Raw genomic sequence first — 20,675 nt, forward strand, 5'->3', positions numbered from 1 at the left:
TCCACGTTTAATACGATGAACTTGCCTGATTATTGTATAATCAATGGGATAAAATAATAGTATAAATTAATAAAAATCTGTTTTATTGTACATACAATTAACATAGTGGTGATTAACTCATGTAACCTTATGTTAACAAGTGTACTTGATTTGCTCTCAGAATCAGAATCAAACTGTACAAACTGATTGTAAGGTTCAATACCCAAAATTATTTCTGCGTTTGGTACCATTTTCACTCGTTACAAATTTTAGTCAAAAAGAATCATTAGATTATATACTCGATTCATTCGAATTCCTTCGATGCTTTGTTTGTATTCAAGGAATCCAAATATTACGGATATAATCGGAATACACATTCGTACTAATCAGATATTTAATCACCGATTTATTCAATCTTCGCTTATTTGGAAATGAGTTATAACAAAGGCAACATAATATAATTATTACCTCTGGTGAGATGTAACAACAGAACGACACGGACTTTGTGGAAACAGCTGTTCTACAGTCTCCATCACCTGTCAATCGCTGCACTGGATATTTACAATTTTTTTTTTTTTTTTATTTCAAGTGAAGCCATCTAATTAATTGCTACTAGCCTGGTTATTATGAGGTACGATACATGGGAACTGTAATAATTGAATATATATTTTCTAGAAAGTAAAACATGTTACCTGATGCTTAGGATTTCCACTCTGTATCAAAAGCCTTAAACCTATAATTTTAGCAAAGCATGGTTGTTCGTTAACGGATCTTAAATTAATACGAGATTCGCTGCTATGCTATTAAAGTTTTTAATGTTTAATTTACAAGAAAATTCGGTAGCCGGTTATTGATGCTAGTACCAATTAACGTCTACTTCAAATTTTCTAAAGTATTGTACATGAAAATTTTCCATGTAAGCGCAGTGCTTCTGGTCACACTCGTTCATTTTTATTTCAATAATGTTGCAATATTAGGCAAAATTGCTATTGTGCAATCAATAATTTCCGCATTACTTATTTTTAGTGTGCAAAATAAGCTGAAATTGGTATATACACATGATTGATACTAGAACGATTGTCTCACACATTCAGATAATCTTCCAATATCTGTAGAGCTACTGTCGCTAGTGAGAATGTTAAAAATGTGGCCACACACAGTCAGAGATCATACCAGGCAACGATTAACATTTGCATCAATTGGTGCAACAAATGTAAAATTCATACTACGTCTATGGACAGTTTTCAAAGTAGATAATCGTACAATTGGATTCCAAGGATCTATAAAATTGTAGCAACATTCAATCTATAAAATATGTTACAATGAAAGGCAGTTAGCACATTTGAGGTGGAAGAGAATCTCTCTAGTATCAATGTCAAAATATACGTCTCTCTTGACACATAATGGCTAAAGTACAGGAAAATTATAAGTATATCACAATTACACATACCATATCACATCACACTTACACACCAGTAGCACAGCTCACGTAACTGGTTTCAATGAAAAGGATAACTTTGGCCTTGAATTATTCTTTCCCAGTATTTTCTTCTGTTCCTCTTTTACACGCTTCTCGTGCTCTTTCCGCATTTTTTGTCTCTCCTCTTCCATCAGGCGTTGCTCCTCGACCATCGCCAGCCTTTCCTCGGCCTGTAACAAAATTGATTAATGGTTAACATTTTTGATCGAGTTGAAAAAATCGAAGAAGCGATTTCATCTTGACCAGCGTTTCCGTTTCTGCGAGCTTTGTGCAAGCCTTATTTGAAACAGTGATTGGAATATGGAAATATGGAAAAAAATCTGATTTCAAAAACAATAGTTCGTTTTAACGATGTTTCTAACTTACCAGTTTTTTCTGCGCCTCCTCAATTTTTTTGTTGTTCTCCTCCAAGATCCTCTCAAGCTCCTCTCGCTTTTTCCGTTCTTCCTCCTACAACGACAAGTACATACGTTTACATACTGCAATGACTCTAGTTTCATTTACTGTCGTTGCACCATTCATGGCCAAATCATAGTGCCGCTACATCAATAGCTTCAAGTTATACCCTGATAACCTTTATTTGAGGTGATGTGATACTGGGAATATGAAATTTTGAGGCAAGGCTTAACTGGAGATTTGGGATGTTGTGTGACGTTACGTGTTCCTATAACCGGATGTTTCCCAATAATTGGAAAATTAAGGAGATCATCTCGATTTGTTTACAAATAATATAAAACTTCATGGCAGGGCGACTCGTAGAGATATGAGGAATTAAACAATTGTCTTTAATTGATCAATAAATCAAGGAGAAAAGACTTTTTCCAATAAAACCATTTAACATGCAAAAGTCACACCAAATCGTGAATTGTCCACGAGAGTAAACATTCACCGACAACTCAAAATAAGTAAACATGATAACATAATGTGGGATCGTTATAACTTGCTTTGAAAAATGAAAATAATCGGCCGAGCGGCTGGACTTATGCCTGCCTGGGCATGTGATGAACACGATAAAACGCGCGATTATCATGATTCCGTAGGCCTGGAGTTTTCACTGTCAATAAACGTGAACAATGGGTATGGATGACCGCTCGGCCCATTAGTCGCGACCACCGATTGTACACCTGCCTATGAAAGTTCACAACATGAGAATTTGTTTGTTATATGCATACGAGTGGGTATAACATGGTCCCTAGTAATGGTAACGGTGATAGGAATTGTTTTATCAAAAACGATAATTTTAATAATATTGGTATATAATGAATTATGAATATATAAATTGGATAATACCTGAGTGAAGCTCACGCCAGCACGTAGGGGTTGCCTTCTTCATCAACAATCACTGGGCAGTGAGTAAAATACCGGCATCTTCTGTTGGTAGTCAGATAGGAAGGCGACCTATATATCGCTAGGTCACGCTACGTTGCTATGGGATTCTAATTCCGCCTTTAAAGCCTATCGCAACCGTCTTTAATAATCGTTTCCCAAATTTACACGCACACAAAATACGTGCCGTTTAAGAGAACTGGAACTTTTTCAAATCCTTTTTGGAGTTCTTGACCATTTCCACGTTGCAATACAAGTCGTAACTCATAAGACATGGTAAGGGCAAGATACAAGGTCTCGCTACGGCAGCTACTTGACTATCGTTTGCTCACACTCACCCGTCAATTATTGTCCCTCCGACGTTGGCATCGTTTTAACCATCATTTCACTCATATTTTCAATCTTTGAGTATAAAATTACTCTTATCTACACGTATATTCGTATGTCTGTGAACATGGTTACCGATTTCTGCGGAAACTTTAAGGAAGAATTCTGCCGCCAACGTACCTAACGTTTTTAGTCCAAAAATCAAATATAGTGATCGCGACCGAAAGTTCTCTCAACTCCGATTTTTTTGTCATTTCGTTGGAAAATATTATCGGAACTTGCAAATTTTTATGCAGTAGTAAACTTTACCTCCAAAAACCACTGTTCTGATTTTGGCAGCTTACACTCGAATCACAGCCGAGGCTATTGTATATAATCTACGATAAAAGGTGTACGGCTAATGGAATTATGGAATTTATGCCCGTCTTGTATTCATTGCGTTACCAGATGTAAAGATCATGTTGCAATACAACTTATTATTAATGTGAAACTGTTATTCTACTGTCTGGCAACTAATTTGATACTATGAGATTACAATGAATATTGCGTAACTTGAAAGATTCGGAATTCTTTTAATGAGTGAAAAAGAAATACCTCTGATTACCGTGATCAAAGGAAAGTATTAGATTTTGTGAATTTTTGATAAAAACAAAAGAAAAATACACAAAACTACGAGGTTGATATGAAATCCAGTGTTTCAAAAAAATAAATGTTTCAGAATAGCTCTACACAGTTTAAAAAAACTAATCATTAATTTAGATTGCCCGGGGAGAAATATTGCTGCCCTACTGTTTCATGGAGATCATTTTATTCAGAAGTTGAATAAGTGAGTATGTACTCGTCTAAGAATAAATTACAAACTTCAAGATCATTATCATAATCACTGAGACAGTTCCTTAGAGTCCATAAGAGGCAACAACATAAACGATCACAGTTCGCAGACATAAACTAGATAAGTATTTATTAACTTTCACCAAACTGACAAAGCAAAAACATCAGAAAATCTACAAACTAAGCAGTCGACATTTCATTTGAAAACTGTTTTTTGGTATCAAACACGTTTACTGTGTCTTATTCGAAAGGCGATGATCTCATATTTTCTATACTTCATTCTAGGGTAACTCAGAATGTAAAAGATTTGTACTCGTCAAACTTCTTCTCCAGTCCAAAACGATTTGTAAAAAATAGTCATTTTTTTACCCTTCTCCCAAAAATCTATTGGTTGGTCATGCAAAAAAATTGTATACGTGTAAGTATATTGTATACACATAATTTGTAAATACTCTTCCCATCTAGCAATCCAAAACAATGAATACTTGAGCGCTGAGATCACGATTATCAAATAATTAAAATAATGTAATGACTAGAATTTTTTCAAAGATAAATTATTTTCAAAAGAAATGAAAATAACCGCATTACTGTCGTTGATTTTGTGAGTTTCTCATACTTCGGACAGTTGGGATTCCGGAGAATAAAACGTAATTTATATATACATGACACAGGTAGAATACACTGTTTATAAATGGTTGACACATGCCATATTACGTATATTGTTTTTACATTAGTTAAAATTAAAAATTTCTCTCGAACAACGCTACCTCAGTGGTTGTCGAAGAGTTGAAGCAGCGTGGTTTTCAGATCGCAAATTTTTAGCAGACTTCAAACCACGACGCTTCAGGCCCAAACGCTGTAACATTACATTCCAAACCTTGCATCTCTCTTGCTAAGTTCAATTAAATGAGGTGCATCACATCACGCAAAACGATATTGCCTATAAATCATACCCATCCTTGTCTTGTCCGAAAATCGAATATTTCAAATACATGTAATGTTCTGATAATTCATTTTATATCAAAAATAGTGAGAAAGTATTTATCGAAAGCTTCGTATGAAAAATATTTATATTGGGCAATTTTTTTTAGTCTTTACTGCCCCCAGGAAGTCTAACGTACTATTTATTTCTTAAATACATTTAATATCCATTTTACTCCAAATATCGTGTGCAATTTCAAGAATTTGTGAATAAATTTTACAATTGCATAGTGATCAAAGATTCACAACAGAACAAGAAGAGTGAACAACATTGAATCGTGTGAGACATGACCATAACTGGCATAAATAAACCTTGAAAGGTAATAACATAAAATAGCGAGGTAGCATGAGACGTGACAGCGTTTGGGCTAATACTGGCCGATGTTTCTCTGGATTGGTCTTACCTCTCTTCGTTTCTCCTCCTCTCTAAGTTTGGCTTGGCGCCACTCCATCTCCTCCATCATTTGACGCTCCATAGCCCGTTTGGCCTCCTCCACCCGTCGCTGTACCTCAGCTTCTATCTCCTCCTTCCGTTTCTCCAGTTCCTCTTCTACTCGCTTTTGTACAAGTTCTTCAATTCGTTTCGCAGCTTCTTCCTCTACCATCTTTTGCTCCACTTCTCGCTGCCGCCTGCGAGCAAATGGTTATATTACATAAAAATAATAGTAAGACAAAATCATGCCATGTGATGATTCTAATGATTTGACTTCCATAATTTGCAGCATGGATACACTGATACTGTTTGTACTCCAAGCAAATTGGTTAATGTAAATTTCTATGCAAAATTCACTAAATGAAATGTCAATTTATATTTATATTGAAAAAAATGCTACTTGGATCAACAAGTCCAACTGTTGTAGATATAGTGTTGGTGAAGTAAAAATAACAGAAATATTAAAAAGTAGAAGCAGCTTCAGTCTTCCATTGAATGGAAGACATATTTCCCCAATAGATTTTCAAGATCAAATATGTTAGAAGGTGATTTTGAAAAGTGTGGAGGTAATTCGAGTTTTAAAATAATAATGAAGCATCGAGGTATATTTAAGAATCTTTTTGTTGCACAAAATATGAGGAAAAATTATATAATATTCAATTCCACTTACAGTTTCAATTCGTGGATAGCTAAGGAACTATGAATGAAGTATGAAGTATAATAAACGAAAATTGTACAACAATATTTTGATACAATTTCAGCAATTATTCCACATGCAGCAGCGTCACACTTGACATGAAAAACTCGTGAACCACTCAACCACCACCGTGAGATTTGCAGATATAGATCTTACCCGACCGCACTTGTGGCAAGGATTTTGTTCATTAACTTTTTATCCGACTCTCTCTTTTTCCTGATAACACAATGACAAAAACAAAATATTTACGGCAAAAACATCACTCATGATTAGGGAAACAACGATATGTTCTATTTTAGTAATATTGCAAATCATTTCATAGCTTTGATTGTTTACATATCCTCTCTATAGAGTATTTGTTCAGAAATTCTGGTAACTGCTGAGTTTTCAGCTGAAATCAATCCAGAAATTGATAGAGGTATCAAAGCAACAAGTAGAGCGTTAATCATTGTGAATTTTATCTTTACAATTGTTAAGTTCTAGCTAAGTTAAGTCATTGGGCTAATTTGAAGTGTAATCATTAAAATAAATGTTGTTCGAACAGGGAAAAATTAATTTCTCCTGCCAAGAATTATTTTGGCATGGAAAGTCGTAAGACAATGGCAATACTTCAGTAACATATCAAACAAAAAAAGAACTTAGAATATTCTGTTCAAGTCGGGGGTCTCACCTTTGCCTTTCCATTTCGGCAAGCCTCTCGACCTCATCCATCTTACGATCCCTGTCTCTGTATGAACGTTTTTTATGACTCACGATGTGCACATCATCTGAAACGTCGGAACCGCTACTGGTTGAGGCGGAATGTGATCTTTTTCTGCAAATAATGTAACGTAAATGTATTTACGTCTATAATTTCTGATCCCGTGTTGAACCTACATGCTCAGAAGTATTGAAACTAATGTGAAACTTGAAAATGCAGCTTCACTAAAATAAATTTCCTTTTCTACAATTTAAGATCAAGATTATTCACTCATTCAAGAGTATGCCAAAGAAGCGACTTCCTAGCTTCGTAACGCTGTTCATATGAAATTTGGAGTTGAAGATCATTCGTAGCTATATAGAAGACTGTTTATTGCCTGGGTCATAATCTCTTGTACGTATTCGTGCTTAGGTTATCGGAGCATGCATTGCAAAGTGGCACTTGTACGTAACCATATCGTTGACAACACTCGATACTTGATCGGCTATAGCCGGGAATTTTAGGGTATTTTGATTATGAATCCTAACGGTTCGAATATTTTTGAAAACGACTTAATTCTGTGCGTGAAATTTAACCGAATAGGACCTGAAAGGACGACCATTACAAAATGGCGACTGGTGAGAATAATACGAGAGGGTTTTATCGAGTAGCTCATATCTTAATATACTTATTTTAAAGATGTTGTAAAGAATAGCTACCTTGACTTTGAGCTTCGCTCTTTAGGTTTCTCTGCATACTTGCTACTGGTATGTTTTTCGCGAGATTTGGAGCGTTTACGGGAGTGTTTACTTTTGTGTCGTCTCCTACTAGATGGAGATTTACTTCGTGATCGCGATCTGCCCATTTTATTCCCCCACTAGTAACAACCTGTCCTATTACTAATAAAATACTATTATTGAAACACTTCGCGCACTTATTTTTCAAACTTATACAACACGCGAGCGTCGAAATTTTAGTTCATTTAAAGTAAAAAGACACGTAACGAACGCCGTATGACGTTCAACAACGTAACTCGGTTGATCCAAGGTTGATGCAATGAAGAATCCACTGGAATTCACGTTCCCTAACCATTCCGCATCTCTCAAATCGCATCCAGCGCCACCACGCACTAGATCCACCAATCGGCGAAGGATTAATTAAAATTTCAAGATGGCGTCGCTCGCGCGTTCGATCTTTGCGTAAAATTACTCAGTATTTTTTGGCAGTTTGCAATAATCGGTCATTATTGTACATCTGACGGTAAGACTAATCGGTATACAAGGATAGACTTTTGTAGGAATGACGGTATTTCACGTTATACACCATATATTTAAGTTGAAAAAGAATAGGAGCGAGCCGAAGGCGTCGTTTCTGACACTTTTTGACAGATACTCCGGTGGCTTTACGCTACCGCCGCGATTGTTAATTTTACTAACTTAACTCGAACATGGCCGCATAATCCCTAAGCAGCTGTGACGCGCGCACCTAGTTTCATGAGACCAAGAAATCGAGATGGCGCTCCTCTGTTTGCGGATATCTTTGCTGCGGATATAAATATACGAAAAAATTGTGATAAGGACAGGTATGAACGATTCGTGTATTGGGGTGATATTTCTTAACAGTTTATCTAATAACAAGTGTGAATTTATTCGGGTTATCGAAAGTGATTCGTGATTTGATAAGGTTCGTTTTTTTTCTGTTACTTTTACTAAGGAGTCAAGGTATTTGTCCCACCTGAGGAATGCTTGTTGGTTTTTGCTCGAGTTTTTGACGCTTGATTAATCAGTGATGATGTTAATTGCGTGAACAGTGTATTTTATATGAATAAAGTATAAGTTATTAGACGCATGAGTGCCGGGCAAGTTATTGAAAATATTTCGCGAGTGCCGTGGTGTCGAGGGTGCTGGTGTTTCCGATGCCTGCTTCTCGCTCCTGATCTAACTAAATCAGCTGCTGGGAGCAACGTCGTTCGAAGATACGTTCTTAACCGGAAGGAGTGGGTCAAGGGGGAGCCGGTAGGAATCGGGAATCCGGTAGCGTAACCAAGAAGATGGCCTTCAACGAGGTGAGTCCGTCTTCTCTCTGTCATTCGATTCCACACCCTGACCCCGCGACCCCCAAACGTAACGTTACGTCCAAGCTAACCTAACCTCGTCTAACCCTACCTTACCTAACCTTACCTCATCTTTCATGCTTACCGCACAGCTGGTTCTACATGGTACCCGATAATCGCGCAATTCGACCAACAATTCGGGGCCCGCTATACCTGTGCGATTTTTCAAAGATTGTTCTCAAAATAACATCTGTTTCGTCTTCGGTGACTGTTGGTTGCACATAGTTATTCCTAGCTATTTATCTACATTGGTCGTAGAAGCAGGGTAAAGTTGTTACTCAACGATAAGGTTTGTCGTCAGTTGGAATTACTTGGCACAACGATACGTAATTCAAGGTTACCGGGGTTAAAAACTATGCCGATGACACTATTCCCGTTGAAATGTATTTTTCGTTCGATGCTTTTTTAGAGGCACGTTTTCGCGATCCAATTCGATCTTTATTGCTCGAGTTTTTATCGCAGCACGCTTTTCTTTTGACGATTTTCTTATCACGATCGGAGAGATTACTGTGATATAGTGCTGCGTGCGGTGCGGAGCGAATTGAAGCCAATCATTGAATCGGCAATGGTTCACCTGGAGGTTCTACAATTCTGAGGACTGTTCATCGGTAGGTTTTAACGCGACTCTCGTCGACCAACGGAGTACAACGAATTCGTTGTGAAAATAAGAAAATCGATACGCTTTTTACTTGGAAAGTAAAAATTGGAATTGTGAGTCGAATAAAATTGGCCTCGCGAATTTCCCTACCCACCTATGTAAGCGACGTAACCATACATACATGTCGGTTTCTAAGACGTTCGAAAATGAAAAACAAATACGGAACGTATAGGTATCGTTGGGCGATATAAAACGGCGGGCTTTGTCGGCAGTCAGCTGCTACCCCGCTTCCATCGATCGACGGGGGGTCAATTCCTCGGCTCCTTCATTTCCCCGTCAGCCCCAACACCCGCCATCGAGTTCGCACGAACTTCTAGCACCTTGCTCGACACCGATCATACGGCTTCTCAAGAATACCAGCTACCTATCAGCACCAGGTATACGTGTAGTACATACAGGTGTACGTACATCGTACGTTGCCAACGACGCGAATGCTCCTAAATCTCTCAACGGGGATTTGGATGAATACGTAGAAATTTTTTCCGGGTTGTCGAGAGATCCCGATATACCGCTGTTCCAGCAATAAGACAGTTTAGTCAGCTCATAAATTCACACTCTAAAAAACAAGTTTCTTCAAGCCACATATTTCCCCACCTCAATGTACCTCGTTATTCAAACAATAAGTTACAAGCACTTATATCATCGTTCGTTATTCGTTTGGAAAAAATTCGATAATGCGGGGCGCAAACTCACCAATTTTTTGTCCGAAAAAATTCGTATCTTCCGCATCTTGTGCAGACCATCATCAAACCGATGATTATTAAATTTTTCCCTGTCATCGCAATCGTACTGTAACTTGACGCTTATCAAGCGCGAAATTACTCTGTATCTACGTACAGTCATTCGCTAAATTTAGCTTCGTCGATGAAAAGACATTGACGTGTTGTCGAATTACATTCGATTACGCATTTTCTTTTACGTTCCATCAATGAGATTACGGTGCTGCTTACAAAACGAGTAATTCCAATCTGATAAGATGTCGCACGTTTCAAAAGTTCACCCCGACAACAAAAACCTGGATTCCTTAATCCAAATATTTTCATACGCCTACCTTGAATCATCGCAGTCCGCAGGTGCGTGTCGAATTTCTGCATTCTTCCCATATTTTTCTTGCCAAGCAGCAGCGCATATATTTACGACACTTACGCGTATCGTCGTAGTTTGTGCAAAACTAGAAGTGCGCACACTAAATTCTCCAGACATATAAAGTCGATTACAAATGATAAACCGCGAGGCTCGCGAATTCTTGTACAAGCGAATAATACGTGCGGGTGAAAGAGAAAAAAATCGAATAAAATAAACAGCATAAGTATAGAGGACAGCTGATAATTCGAACAAAGCATTCTCATATATGCATCGGTACGTACGTGAATACATACGTAGGTGCACATGTATGAGTGAATAATTGAAATTTATATATTGTATGTGGGAGATAGTCGATAACCACCACCGAGGTTTTTCCCCCTAACTGTCTGAGGACTGTGAATCAACCGTAATATCGAAAGAATATGATATTCTTTTCCAAACAAGCAGTAATCATCTGTTTATGCGGCGGTGTGAATGAATCGTTATCGGACATAGAACGCTGATAACTTATCGCCTGACTATCGGGATCAATAATATGTCCAAACTAATGTATACCTATAGTTGGACGTATGCTGACGCTGTTGCAATAGATTTAGAAAACAAAGGAGAAAACAATAATGTACATATACATTGCAGGTACACGTGAATCTTATATTCCAAATTTAACCGAGATCGTTAATTTTGTTTTATTCATTCCTCATTTTAAGGCAAAAAAAAAAAAGAAGAAAAAAAAAATGTTGAAATTTAACGACGTTGTCTTTACGGTTCCGTGTAAGTACGGTTTAAAATTGGAAATTACAGTGTCAACGCCTCGCAGTACACTTCCGCAATATCTCCGTTTTATCATGCGAATTTCGTGAATAACTGTTTACAAAATTTTCGGCTACACCGTCCCATAAAATATTATACACGCGTATAACTGATTGTAATAATTATTATTCACCGTGGTAATATACGTTGAAAAAGTCATGATTATATACTCGTAAAATATATATACAAATTTCTTAACGATTACGTAATATTATCAGACTGTTGAGTAACATTATTTTTTATTTTATTTATTCATTCTTTCTTTCTTCCTTTCTTTTTTTTTTTCATCGTCAACATTAATATATGTCAATAAGTTACCTGTTATCTCGCCTATTATAATTGTAACTTGTAATAGTCATATTCGTCGAAGTATATCGGATACGAATTGGAGCATGTTTCTTATCAAATTGAAAAAAAAAAAAAATGGACTTTATTGTTTTGCCTTAATCGCATATAAATGTTCATATGAACGTGACGCGGTGCGGGAGTCTGCGGGGCAAAAAGAGGACAGGAATCAAGCGCGGAATCGAGCGACGGACAGAGCTATTGACAATGCAGGGTATGTACATCCGTAGTCGTCTAAGCGTTGGCAAGCCTGCAGACAATGCACCATTGTGTTCCATTTCCAGGTGTACCTACACTTCTCTTCCTGGTGATTTAAAATTATCACTGTGTGCGTAACCGTATTTCTACGTATACGTATATAAAAAAAATTGTTCTATTTTAGTACTCTTATGTACCTACATAACACGCACACATCATCGAACTCATCATCGTGGACGAGATTTTTGTTCGAGCGTTTCAATTACACTCCCTGTTAGATTGTTCTACCCAATATCGATTTTCATTTTTTGGGGGTTGTTTCGTGCTCGCTCGTTCGACGCGCGTGGAAGCCACTGCAACTCATCGGATCCTTATTATTTTCCGCTCGGAATTTCAGAGCTCGCAAAAAATGAGGTCTGCGTACGCTAGTCGTGACGATATCAAATTTTTGATTTGTTCATGGGATTCGTATTCGAATGTATAGCGTAATAATTTTTTTCAACCGAATCATCGATTCTTTGAATTTCGAATTATCTAGCCTTTTGTGTTCCGCTATGCGCACAATTACGCACTATCACGCGGTATATATTCCCTTTCACCGATTTAACCTATCCTCTATAATTTATATGCGCTATACGCCTTATAAATCACAATCCTTCCTGCTCACGTGGTCAATAATTCTATCTGCAGTATGTATTGTTGACTCTGCCTTTATTATATTTCACATCATGTATCACCTATACCTGTTATATGCGGAATCTTCTTTTTCTGCATCGGCAGAAGTGAAATTGGTGACGATTACTTAGAATCTATAAAAATATTTCGTCGCCTTTATTCTCGAGAGATTTTTTGCACAAACCTGATGCAAAACCCACTGAAAGACGGTAAGATGTTAGCTAGGTATACGAAGTCTTCTCTCTGGCAGGCTTCTCGATAACTCGTTTAACGGTATCTATATTACATGTATAATAAACGCGTGGCCAGAGCAAGAAAAATAATTAAAAAGAAAAGTATCACGATCTGAAACACTTCTCGGCGTGGGTCATACTTTTCTATCAGCGCTTCCGCCTCCGATGCCCGATCGTAATTTATTATTTCTTTTTTCTCTTATAATTTTACCATGCCGTGTATTACACGCTAATATTATAGGTTGTCCGTACGCGTAAAGAAAGAAAGAAAGAAAGAAAGAAAGAAAGAGCTTTCGAGATGAGTGCCTGTAACTCGAATGACCTTGACGTCGTGACCTTGACCTTTCTCCCGCAACCGTCTCTCTCTCTCCCTTGCCCTCTCGATCCCTTGCCGTGGGTGAGATTAATTATCCGGACAAACTGTAAGTTTTCCGAACCCCTTCAACGTTTGAGAAGACGGCCGCGACGTATGTACGTACGTACGTACGACTCGCCATGCCCCGCGGCCGTGGTGAAGAGTTCGAATTTTCATTTCAACGCGATCCACTTATTTTCATCGTTTGCAACGAGTCGAGCGTCGAGTTGTTATTCTAAAAATTTATCGATGCCCGTTGAGTTCTTTTCCGTGCTAGGTGCAAGGTGGTTTCACGACGGGCAAGAATTGCCGCTGCCGATGCAACACGCGCAATAAAATTCTCAAGATCCTCGTCAGAGTGTGTAAAATCCACGGAAAATGGCCACAACGTCCTAACTATACGTATGTGCGAGTGCATTAATCCATGTACCCGTACTTGTGCAACGGCATTATATGTATGTATAGGTATATACATTGCATAAACATGCAGTGTACACACGTGACGCTCGTAGTCGCCGTTACTGATTACGTTTCAGACTAGGCTATGATTTAGTTCGTTTATTCGTTTACGACCTAACGGGTGATTGGAGAATAAAGATCGTATCGCTCATTTCTTCATATCTTTTCTCTGCCGCAAATGCGGTTCTCCCGCAGTTAAGCGTTACATATATGTATATTCTCCGTATACTATAGCATCTCTTACGTCTACCCATGACAATGATAACGACACGAATGTGTTTCACGTGCGGTAAGAGAACCCGGAAAATTATCGATCAAGCGATAAAGCTGTGTGTAAGCGAAAATGCAACTAAGAGTCGTGACTCTAGATTGCCTTTAATTATCGTCGTTAGTGTTCCTATAAACGGACTATACACAGAGTTGCACTTTGTAGCCAATTCGTTTCGGATGTGCACCACTAATGGCTTCGCGATGTCTTCTCGAGAGGGAGAGCAGCAGTTCTCCGCGAGAGCGGTGTAATTGGCAAGAATGATTGAGAAGTAATCGCGCCGATTCGAAATTTTCATTTTTTTTTCTCCAATTGATAAATACAGCGTATGAGTGAAAACCTCGGAGTACACCCCTTGCAGTTAAAATGATAATTCAAAATGGCCGTCAAACGTTGACCGATCATTCAAGCCGTAGAAATATTTGACCTTCGAGCTTGGCTACCTTGAACGGAATTCGCAATCTCGGATGAATGTCGGTCGCTCACTTACAGTACAGGTGCTCAACTCTTTCTATTGGAAATGATTCCGATGCCCGGACCGATGATGAGTTTCGTTATTCGAGGAATTCGATTCCGACTGTCCATGCAATTTGGAGTTCGTTTTATATGGTAACGGAGCACATCGGTACACCTCCCAGTGTTTACGTACGTTCGAAAGCGGTTAATTAAGCGTGATTTGAATCATTGCACTAGATTGCACGTATGAAATAGCAACAGCTGGGCGTTACGAGGAGTGAAAATAACAGTTACTTTATACCGATGTCAATTGACGAGAAAAGAAACCTAAGGACAACGTAATAACGGTGGCTGTCAGTTGTCACTGATGCGCAATGTCCGACTCATCAGGATCCTGTTTAACATTGCGTGACGGATAACCACGAGAGAGCGATCGCTAAACTTACTTATCCTACATTCTATACCTGCGTACCCGAGCTCTTCTCGTATGTCACGTCACGTGCATCACGTCATGCGACATACACTGGAAAACAAGAGAAGCCGGAAAAGTGTACTCGTTCGTACCACATTACACGTACCTCGATATTTTTTATTTTTTATTCCTCATCAATTACCGTACCTAATTGTATCCCGTTACAGTCGGGATTTGGAGAAAGCTCTGAACTTTTCGATTCAACTTCACACCATGGCTTGGTTTGTTGCTTTGTAGATGACCAATGGCTTGCCCGAAAAATCAAAGAAGCAGATTCAGAATTTTTCCGCGTACCATTACCTGCAATTCTGTGACAATTTTTCAAAGATTCTCAAACAACTTTACCGCTACTTTGATTAGTCGGAATTTGAATGGGGAATGTTGACTTTGAAAATACACGAAATACACGGAATCTTGATCGTCGTTAGAGTCCCGATGAAGATCTCGAAGAAAATGGTATGTACTTTTGACTCTTGAAAAATTTTACATAGATGGGTCGAGTGTGCATATTTACCTTGCGTGCCTAATAGTGGATGGTGTATGTACACGTATGTACATACATCGTACATTTTGGTGTACAAACATAGTCGTGTCTCGTGGTACAGCGGCTAGCGTTGTGTCAAATGTTTCGGGGGTGAATCGCCATGGTAACCGCGCTTCGGCAACTGTCACAAAAGTGCGACACGGCGACCTGGATAGCGCTAGACTGCGGGGAGGCTGTTCGCCTGTACGTATGCATACCCATGTATACATACCACCGCATATATGTACATACGTATACATACGTATGTATAAGAGGGACGTTGGCTGGTTGGTTTAAAGATACGGATCACTCCGATCTCATTTTTCTTCCGTTCTTCTCGCACACTATGCATAGCGTTCTCATATTTATGCTAATCTGCATCGGACTCGCCCCAGCCGCGACCAATCCAAAAACTGATCCCTCAAAAGCAACAGTCCTCATCTGCCGTTTGTCACTTAAAAACTAGTACCGCACTTACGCACGAATACACCCCCACTATACGAAAACAAAAAAAATACACGTCCGTACTCGGTGGTTTCGGATGAAGATAAAACGTTGCTGTGGGAAAAAATGGAAGCTGCGAGAGACGGATAAAGAAAGATGGATTTTTCGAAACATATAGCGCGATGGCGTGTGCCGACTTCTTGCGCCATACATCTATATCCCCGCGTCTATCTAATCCTCGTCAAGTTTCGTGATGTCAAGTGGACGCCGATGGCTCTCGCAATCGGAGTAAGGTGCCCACTAAACTGACCAGTTTAGATGAACCAACCTGCCGATCCCCCGGCCCCCTTCCTCACGGTTTATCTTTGGGCTCCAACTGCAGCCGTGTTCTTCGAGACGATCGGACACTTTTCTCGCAGCGCACAATTTCATCGTCACTCTATCGACACCCAGCTTCTCATGAGTTTTGCCGAAAACAATTTACCGCGGTCCATTTCATCCGCTTTTCTCCCGTTCCATCAGACTCTGGTCTTCGGGGTTCCCGTATAGATCCTTCACCGGTATGTCCAATCCATTGTTCACCGCATCACGATCAAGGCTGTAATGGCCAAGTGTAATAATCTCTCTTAAGTTCCGACACTCAACGATCTTCACGTACGTACCTATACTGTGTACGTACGAAGGTGCAAATTATGAGGATGAAATATTTTTTTTTCCTCCCTACGTTGATTCTCGACCGATCGTCTCGCCGCACGAATTCCGAGCAGTGTTCGTACCACGGAGATTTCACATCGACGAGCGCCAAAATTCATCAAACCATTTCGAGCCCTTCGATCGCTTCGATAGCTTCTCCGAAAGGAAATGAAAATTCGCTACCTTACTGCACCTGCAGTTGACACGGTTTCCCGCGCACATACCTACACTTACCTGATATCCTCGACGATTTTTGTACATTCACCTACTCCGTGGTGATCTCACCGAAGGTTTTCGTCGTGACGTCAGACGATATGAATCTTCCGTACACACAGCGGCGGGCCCGTGTACGTATGGTTATACACATATGTCACACCGAAGCATGAAACTCCCACGAGTGATGGGCATCGGGTCACGGAGTCCGCGCCACGCCGAAGAATATTATGAGGGAAAGAAATGCCGTTCAGGTGATAACCGTTGATAACTATTGATGGCGTACGATAACCAAGTTGACAGCTCGATCGATCGATCGCTGCAGGTGACCCTATGACTGGCCATGCGACTCGAATTGTCCGTTTTTCAGCCTCGTCGCAATTTTTCTTTCTCTTTTGAGGAAAAATCGAGGACGAGTTTAGATAAATTTATCAGCGTGCAGTCGATTCACGGTGTCCTGAAGCGACTCTGTAGGTGATTCTGAAAAAAAAAAAAAAAAAAGAAGAAAAGTTCAGATTTCCATCTTTCTCCGTACGACGAATCCCAATATCGCATTATATTTACTTGTCTCAATGGAAATCTAAAGCCGGATTTCGATACCGCCTGACATTTGATTTCCCTCGTGGAATCTAACGTGTATATTTACCCATGTTATATCAGGTATATATACATACTTTTTTCTCAACATATTTTAATAATTTTGCAGCGTTAAAAAATCTGTCTCTTTCACAGACTTAGAATTATTTTCCCGGTGTTCTACACGCCATTGATCCTTTCTTCGTGCGGTTTTCTTTTTCCTCTTCCTTTTCTTCATTCTTTTTTTTTCTTCTCTCTTATCGCTACTGGGCGTAATTTATATTCCTCTGTCGTCATCAAGGCTCGAATGAGGAATCGCGCCAAAGATAAGCCTGTGAAATATACGGTTACGCCAGACTTTGTGGGACACCACATTAAACCACTATTAGCAAATGTGTAATACGTACTATATGAAAGTACGTACTAATGTAGCGATAATAATTATACGAAAACTATAAAAACTAATGTTACCAAATATGTTACAAAAGTCGGACAAAAGCACACGTAGAATTCTGAGTGTGCTGCAGAGTAGGCGAATATTGTTTGATTTTTCTTTTCACTTTTTGATCAGATATTAAATTGATCGATATTTTTCAATTAAGGTTGACATTCATCCTCGCACGAAGTACGGTTCGATCTATATAGAAAAATATCTGCACGTATGAACCATATACATTCACATCCATATATATGTATGTGTGTCTAACTATAGGTGTATAGTATTGATCGGTCATCTACGTGTGCCTATGGCCGGTATTCGTTCATTTTTGGTCCTGCGGCAGCTAAGCGACGTTGAAATTTTTCTGAAGTTGATGTGCTGTGAGAACTGCAGCAGAGTCAAGTTTTAATTTTATATGGTATATTTATTACTAAGGATGAAAATATTTTTTCAAACTATTTGGAGATTTGTTTTCCATTCAATTGAAAATTGCCGAGCCAATAAATCCCAGCCTATAGCTCTAATTTTTTCTCAAAATTCAGGCCTAAATTTGAAAAAAACAAAAAATATTTTCAGGGATCGAGTTATAGTGGATTTGTCGCTCAGAAAGGTGAAAAATCAAAAATATCCCGATGGGAAAAATTCGTAGCTCAATTGGATCGACGGATTCGTGTTCCTGGGGTCGAAATACGTTGAAAAAGTGTTCTGCAATCGAATTTAAAAATACTCAATTTTCGGCCCAGAAATCCACATTTTTTTGCGAGGGTTTTCTATGGTATTTTTATGTGTTTCGAGCTACCTGTGAAATTGATTGATTAATCGCCAATTTGTTGATCCAAAATGTACAGGACGTCGAAAAAGTTTCATCAAATTTAAAAAATATTTTTGAAGAAGTGGCCCCCGTTTGGCGTGGAATGCGGATTGCGTGACATACATATAGGTATGTATTTAATTATCACATCCGGGATCTTACCGCCGCTATGAATTGATATTTACAATAGGTACGTACATACATACCTAACTCAAATGATCGATTAATGGATTGACGACTGTCCTTTCTTTTCTATCCGTCCTTTTTTCTTTCTCTCTTCTAATCATCGGCTTTGTGTCGCACATCGTATGTACAAACGTACTTACATATACTTATAATTAATTATTGCGGTACGTATCATTCTACCTTACCTCGAGATAAATTACTCGATGTCCAGTGATCAATTTGATGCAATTAAGAATTATAAGACGTATGTATACATATTGATACGTGTGATATACAATTATAATTTGTACAACGTCGGACACGAGCGGCACGCACATCATATGCTATAAGTATACGATATGAAAAGGAGAATATCTGCCTGTATATTTATGTAATTTACAATCGAGCCAAACAGGTTTTTTTTACATCGTAAATGTATAGTACGTCCATTTTTAATATTGCGTCATACCGTTGGACTCGAATAATAGCCTCGCACAACAGTCGATTTACGTTATCACAATTCAACGTGGAGAACGCGATATTCGGCATGTGAATTTTTATTAGAGAGAAAAATGAAATTGATGTACGTATGAATGGGTAAATACCTATGCATTCACTTACGCCTATACATATTTGTGCACTTTCAACGAAACTAATATCCGAAGAATGTCATCGCCTTCGAATTTTCAGATGAGAATATTACTTCATGAAACACATACCTGGAGAAAAAAATTCAATAATTTTAAACCGACGTAATTATATTTCACATCGTACGGTGTGAATCTGACAAATATCATTTCAAAACCACCACATCTTCGTCCATCCGGATATAGACCCACATAAAGTAGGGTACTAACCGCACCTTAAACACCGTAAACTAGATTCGCACCCCGTGAAATGCAATCGTGGTTATCCGTGTACGTACCTATAAAATACATACAGGTCGACGTATGTACATATGTACCATGTCACATATGCGAGGAGTGAGAGAGAGAGAGAGAGAGAGAAAAAAAAAGAGAGACGGATGATCACGTCAGAATTTACTTAAATTCTTCACTGCAGTGCTGCAGCTGGTGCACCAGAACCGTCAAGGATCTAATAAACGGCGATATGTATATATATATATATTTCCACTCGCTCTGTCTTCTCCTTTTTTTTTTTTTTTTTTAAATTTTTTATTTGACTTTCACGCGCAAAAAATTAATAATCGCCCATTTGCGACCACGAGGATAAAAAATGAATGAATGAAGGAACAATTGTTTTTTCTTTTTCTTGACCTCAAAGAATATCGCAGCAAACTGCGGGTCTGAAACAATGACGTTGTTACGCCGGTGATAATGCCGCAGAGAGAAAATGGATCTTGAAATGATTAAAATTTAACAAAAAAAAAAAAAAAAATGAAGAAAAACAAACACCCTCAATGGGAAATCTCGAGACATCTTAGAAGTAACGCGTAGTGCAGGGGGTGTAAGAATCGGAAGAAAAATAAAATATACATATAAATTGAACGAGGAGAGGGCGTATATGGTGCGTGTATATAAGGTAGGTACGGTATGCGGGCCTATAGGTATACATAAGATATGGTTGTACATAGCGGGAAGAGATCGTGAGGTAGATATATATAAATGAGAAGATGAAGAGGAAATGGTTGTGCCGTGCCGCAATTCCTCCCTCGGCGGAAGTCTGACGTGCGAGAGCTCCGGGTTAAAAAAAAAATGATAATAATAATAAAGGAAAGTAAGGGAAAAAGAAAGTGAAAGAAGAAGAATGAACGCAAATAATTGAATTCCCTTTTCGCAGTTTTCTTATGCCGGAAAAATTTGGCGAGTAAAATAAAGCCCGTGCACAGCTCGTCCTAATCAACCGTGTAAAATTCTATAGTACGTATCCTACATCGGAATTTATAAACCTTTGTTCAAATATAAATTTGCACAAATTTTCTTTATAGAT

At 38.6% G+C, this 20,675-nt stretch overlaps 2 protein-coding genes across 5 annotated transcripts in view; one reads left to right on the forward strand and one right to left on the reverse strand.

The window, feature by feature from the left end:
* Positions 1–66: 66 nt before the first annotated feature.
* LOC105685183 (UPF0430 protein CG31712-like) lies at positions 67–10,722 on the reverse strand. Of its 3 annotated transcripts, XM_012399058.3 has the most exons (6): positions 7,453–7,819; positions 6,725–6,868; positions 6,211–6,270; positions 5,329–5,554; positions 1,826–1,909; positions 67–1,629 (listed from the first exon to the last, which is right to left on the reverse strand). In XM_012399058.3, the coding sequence occupies exons 1-6, from the start codon at positions 7,596–7,598 to the stop codon at positions 1,465–1,467; spliced, it is 825 nt and encodes a 274-aa protein (XP_012254481.2). In that variant the 5' UTR covers positions 7,599–7,819; the 3' UTR covers positions 67–1,464. The 3 variants fall into 3 exon arrangements, with proteins under 3 accessions (XP_012254481.2, XP_048509059.1, XP_012254482.1); XM_048653102.1 differs by lacking the exons at positions 6,211–6,270; positions 7,453–7,819 and adding an exon at positions 10,556–10,722; XM_012399059.3 differs by lacking the exon at positions 6,211–6,270.
* Positions 8,128–20,675, forward strand: part of LOC105685181 (serine/threonine-protein kinase svkA) — a 76,069-nt gene continuing 63,521 nt past the window's right edge. For both annotated transcript variants that reach the window (XR_007277662.1, XR_007277665.1), the window contains exon 1: positions 8,128–8,798. The gene's annotated coding sequence lies outside the window, so the exon portion shown is untranslated. The remainder of the gene's footprint in view (positions 8,799–20,675) is intronic.

Source organism: Athalia rosae, chromosome 1, assembly GCF_917208135.1.
Source record: "Athalia rosae chromosome 1, iyAthRosa1.1, whole genome shotgun sequence".
Taxonomy (NCBI): Eukaryota; Metazoa; Arthropoda; class Insecta; order Hymenoptera; family Athaliidae; genus Athalia; species Athalia rosae.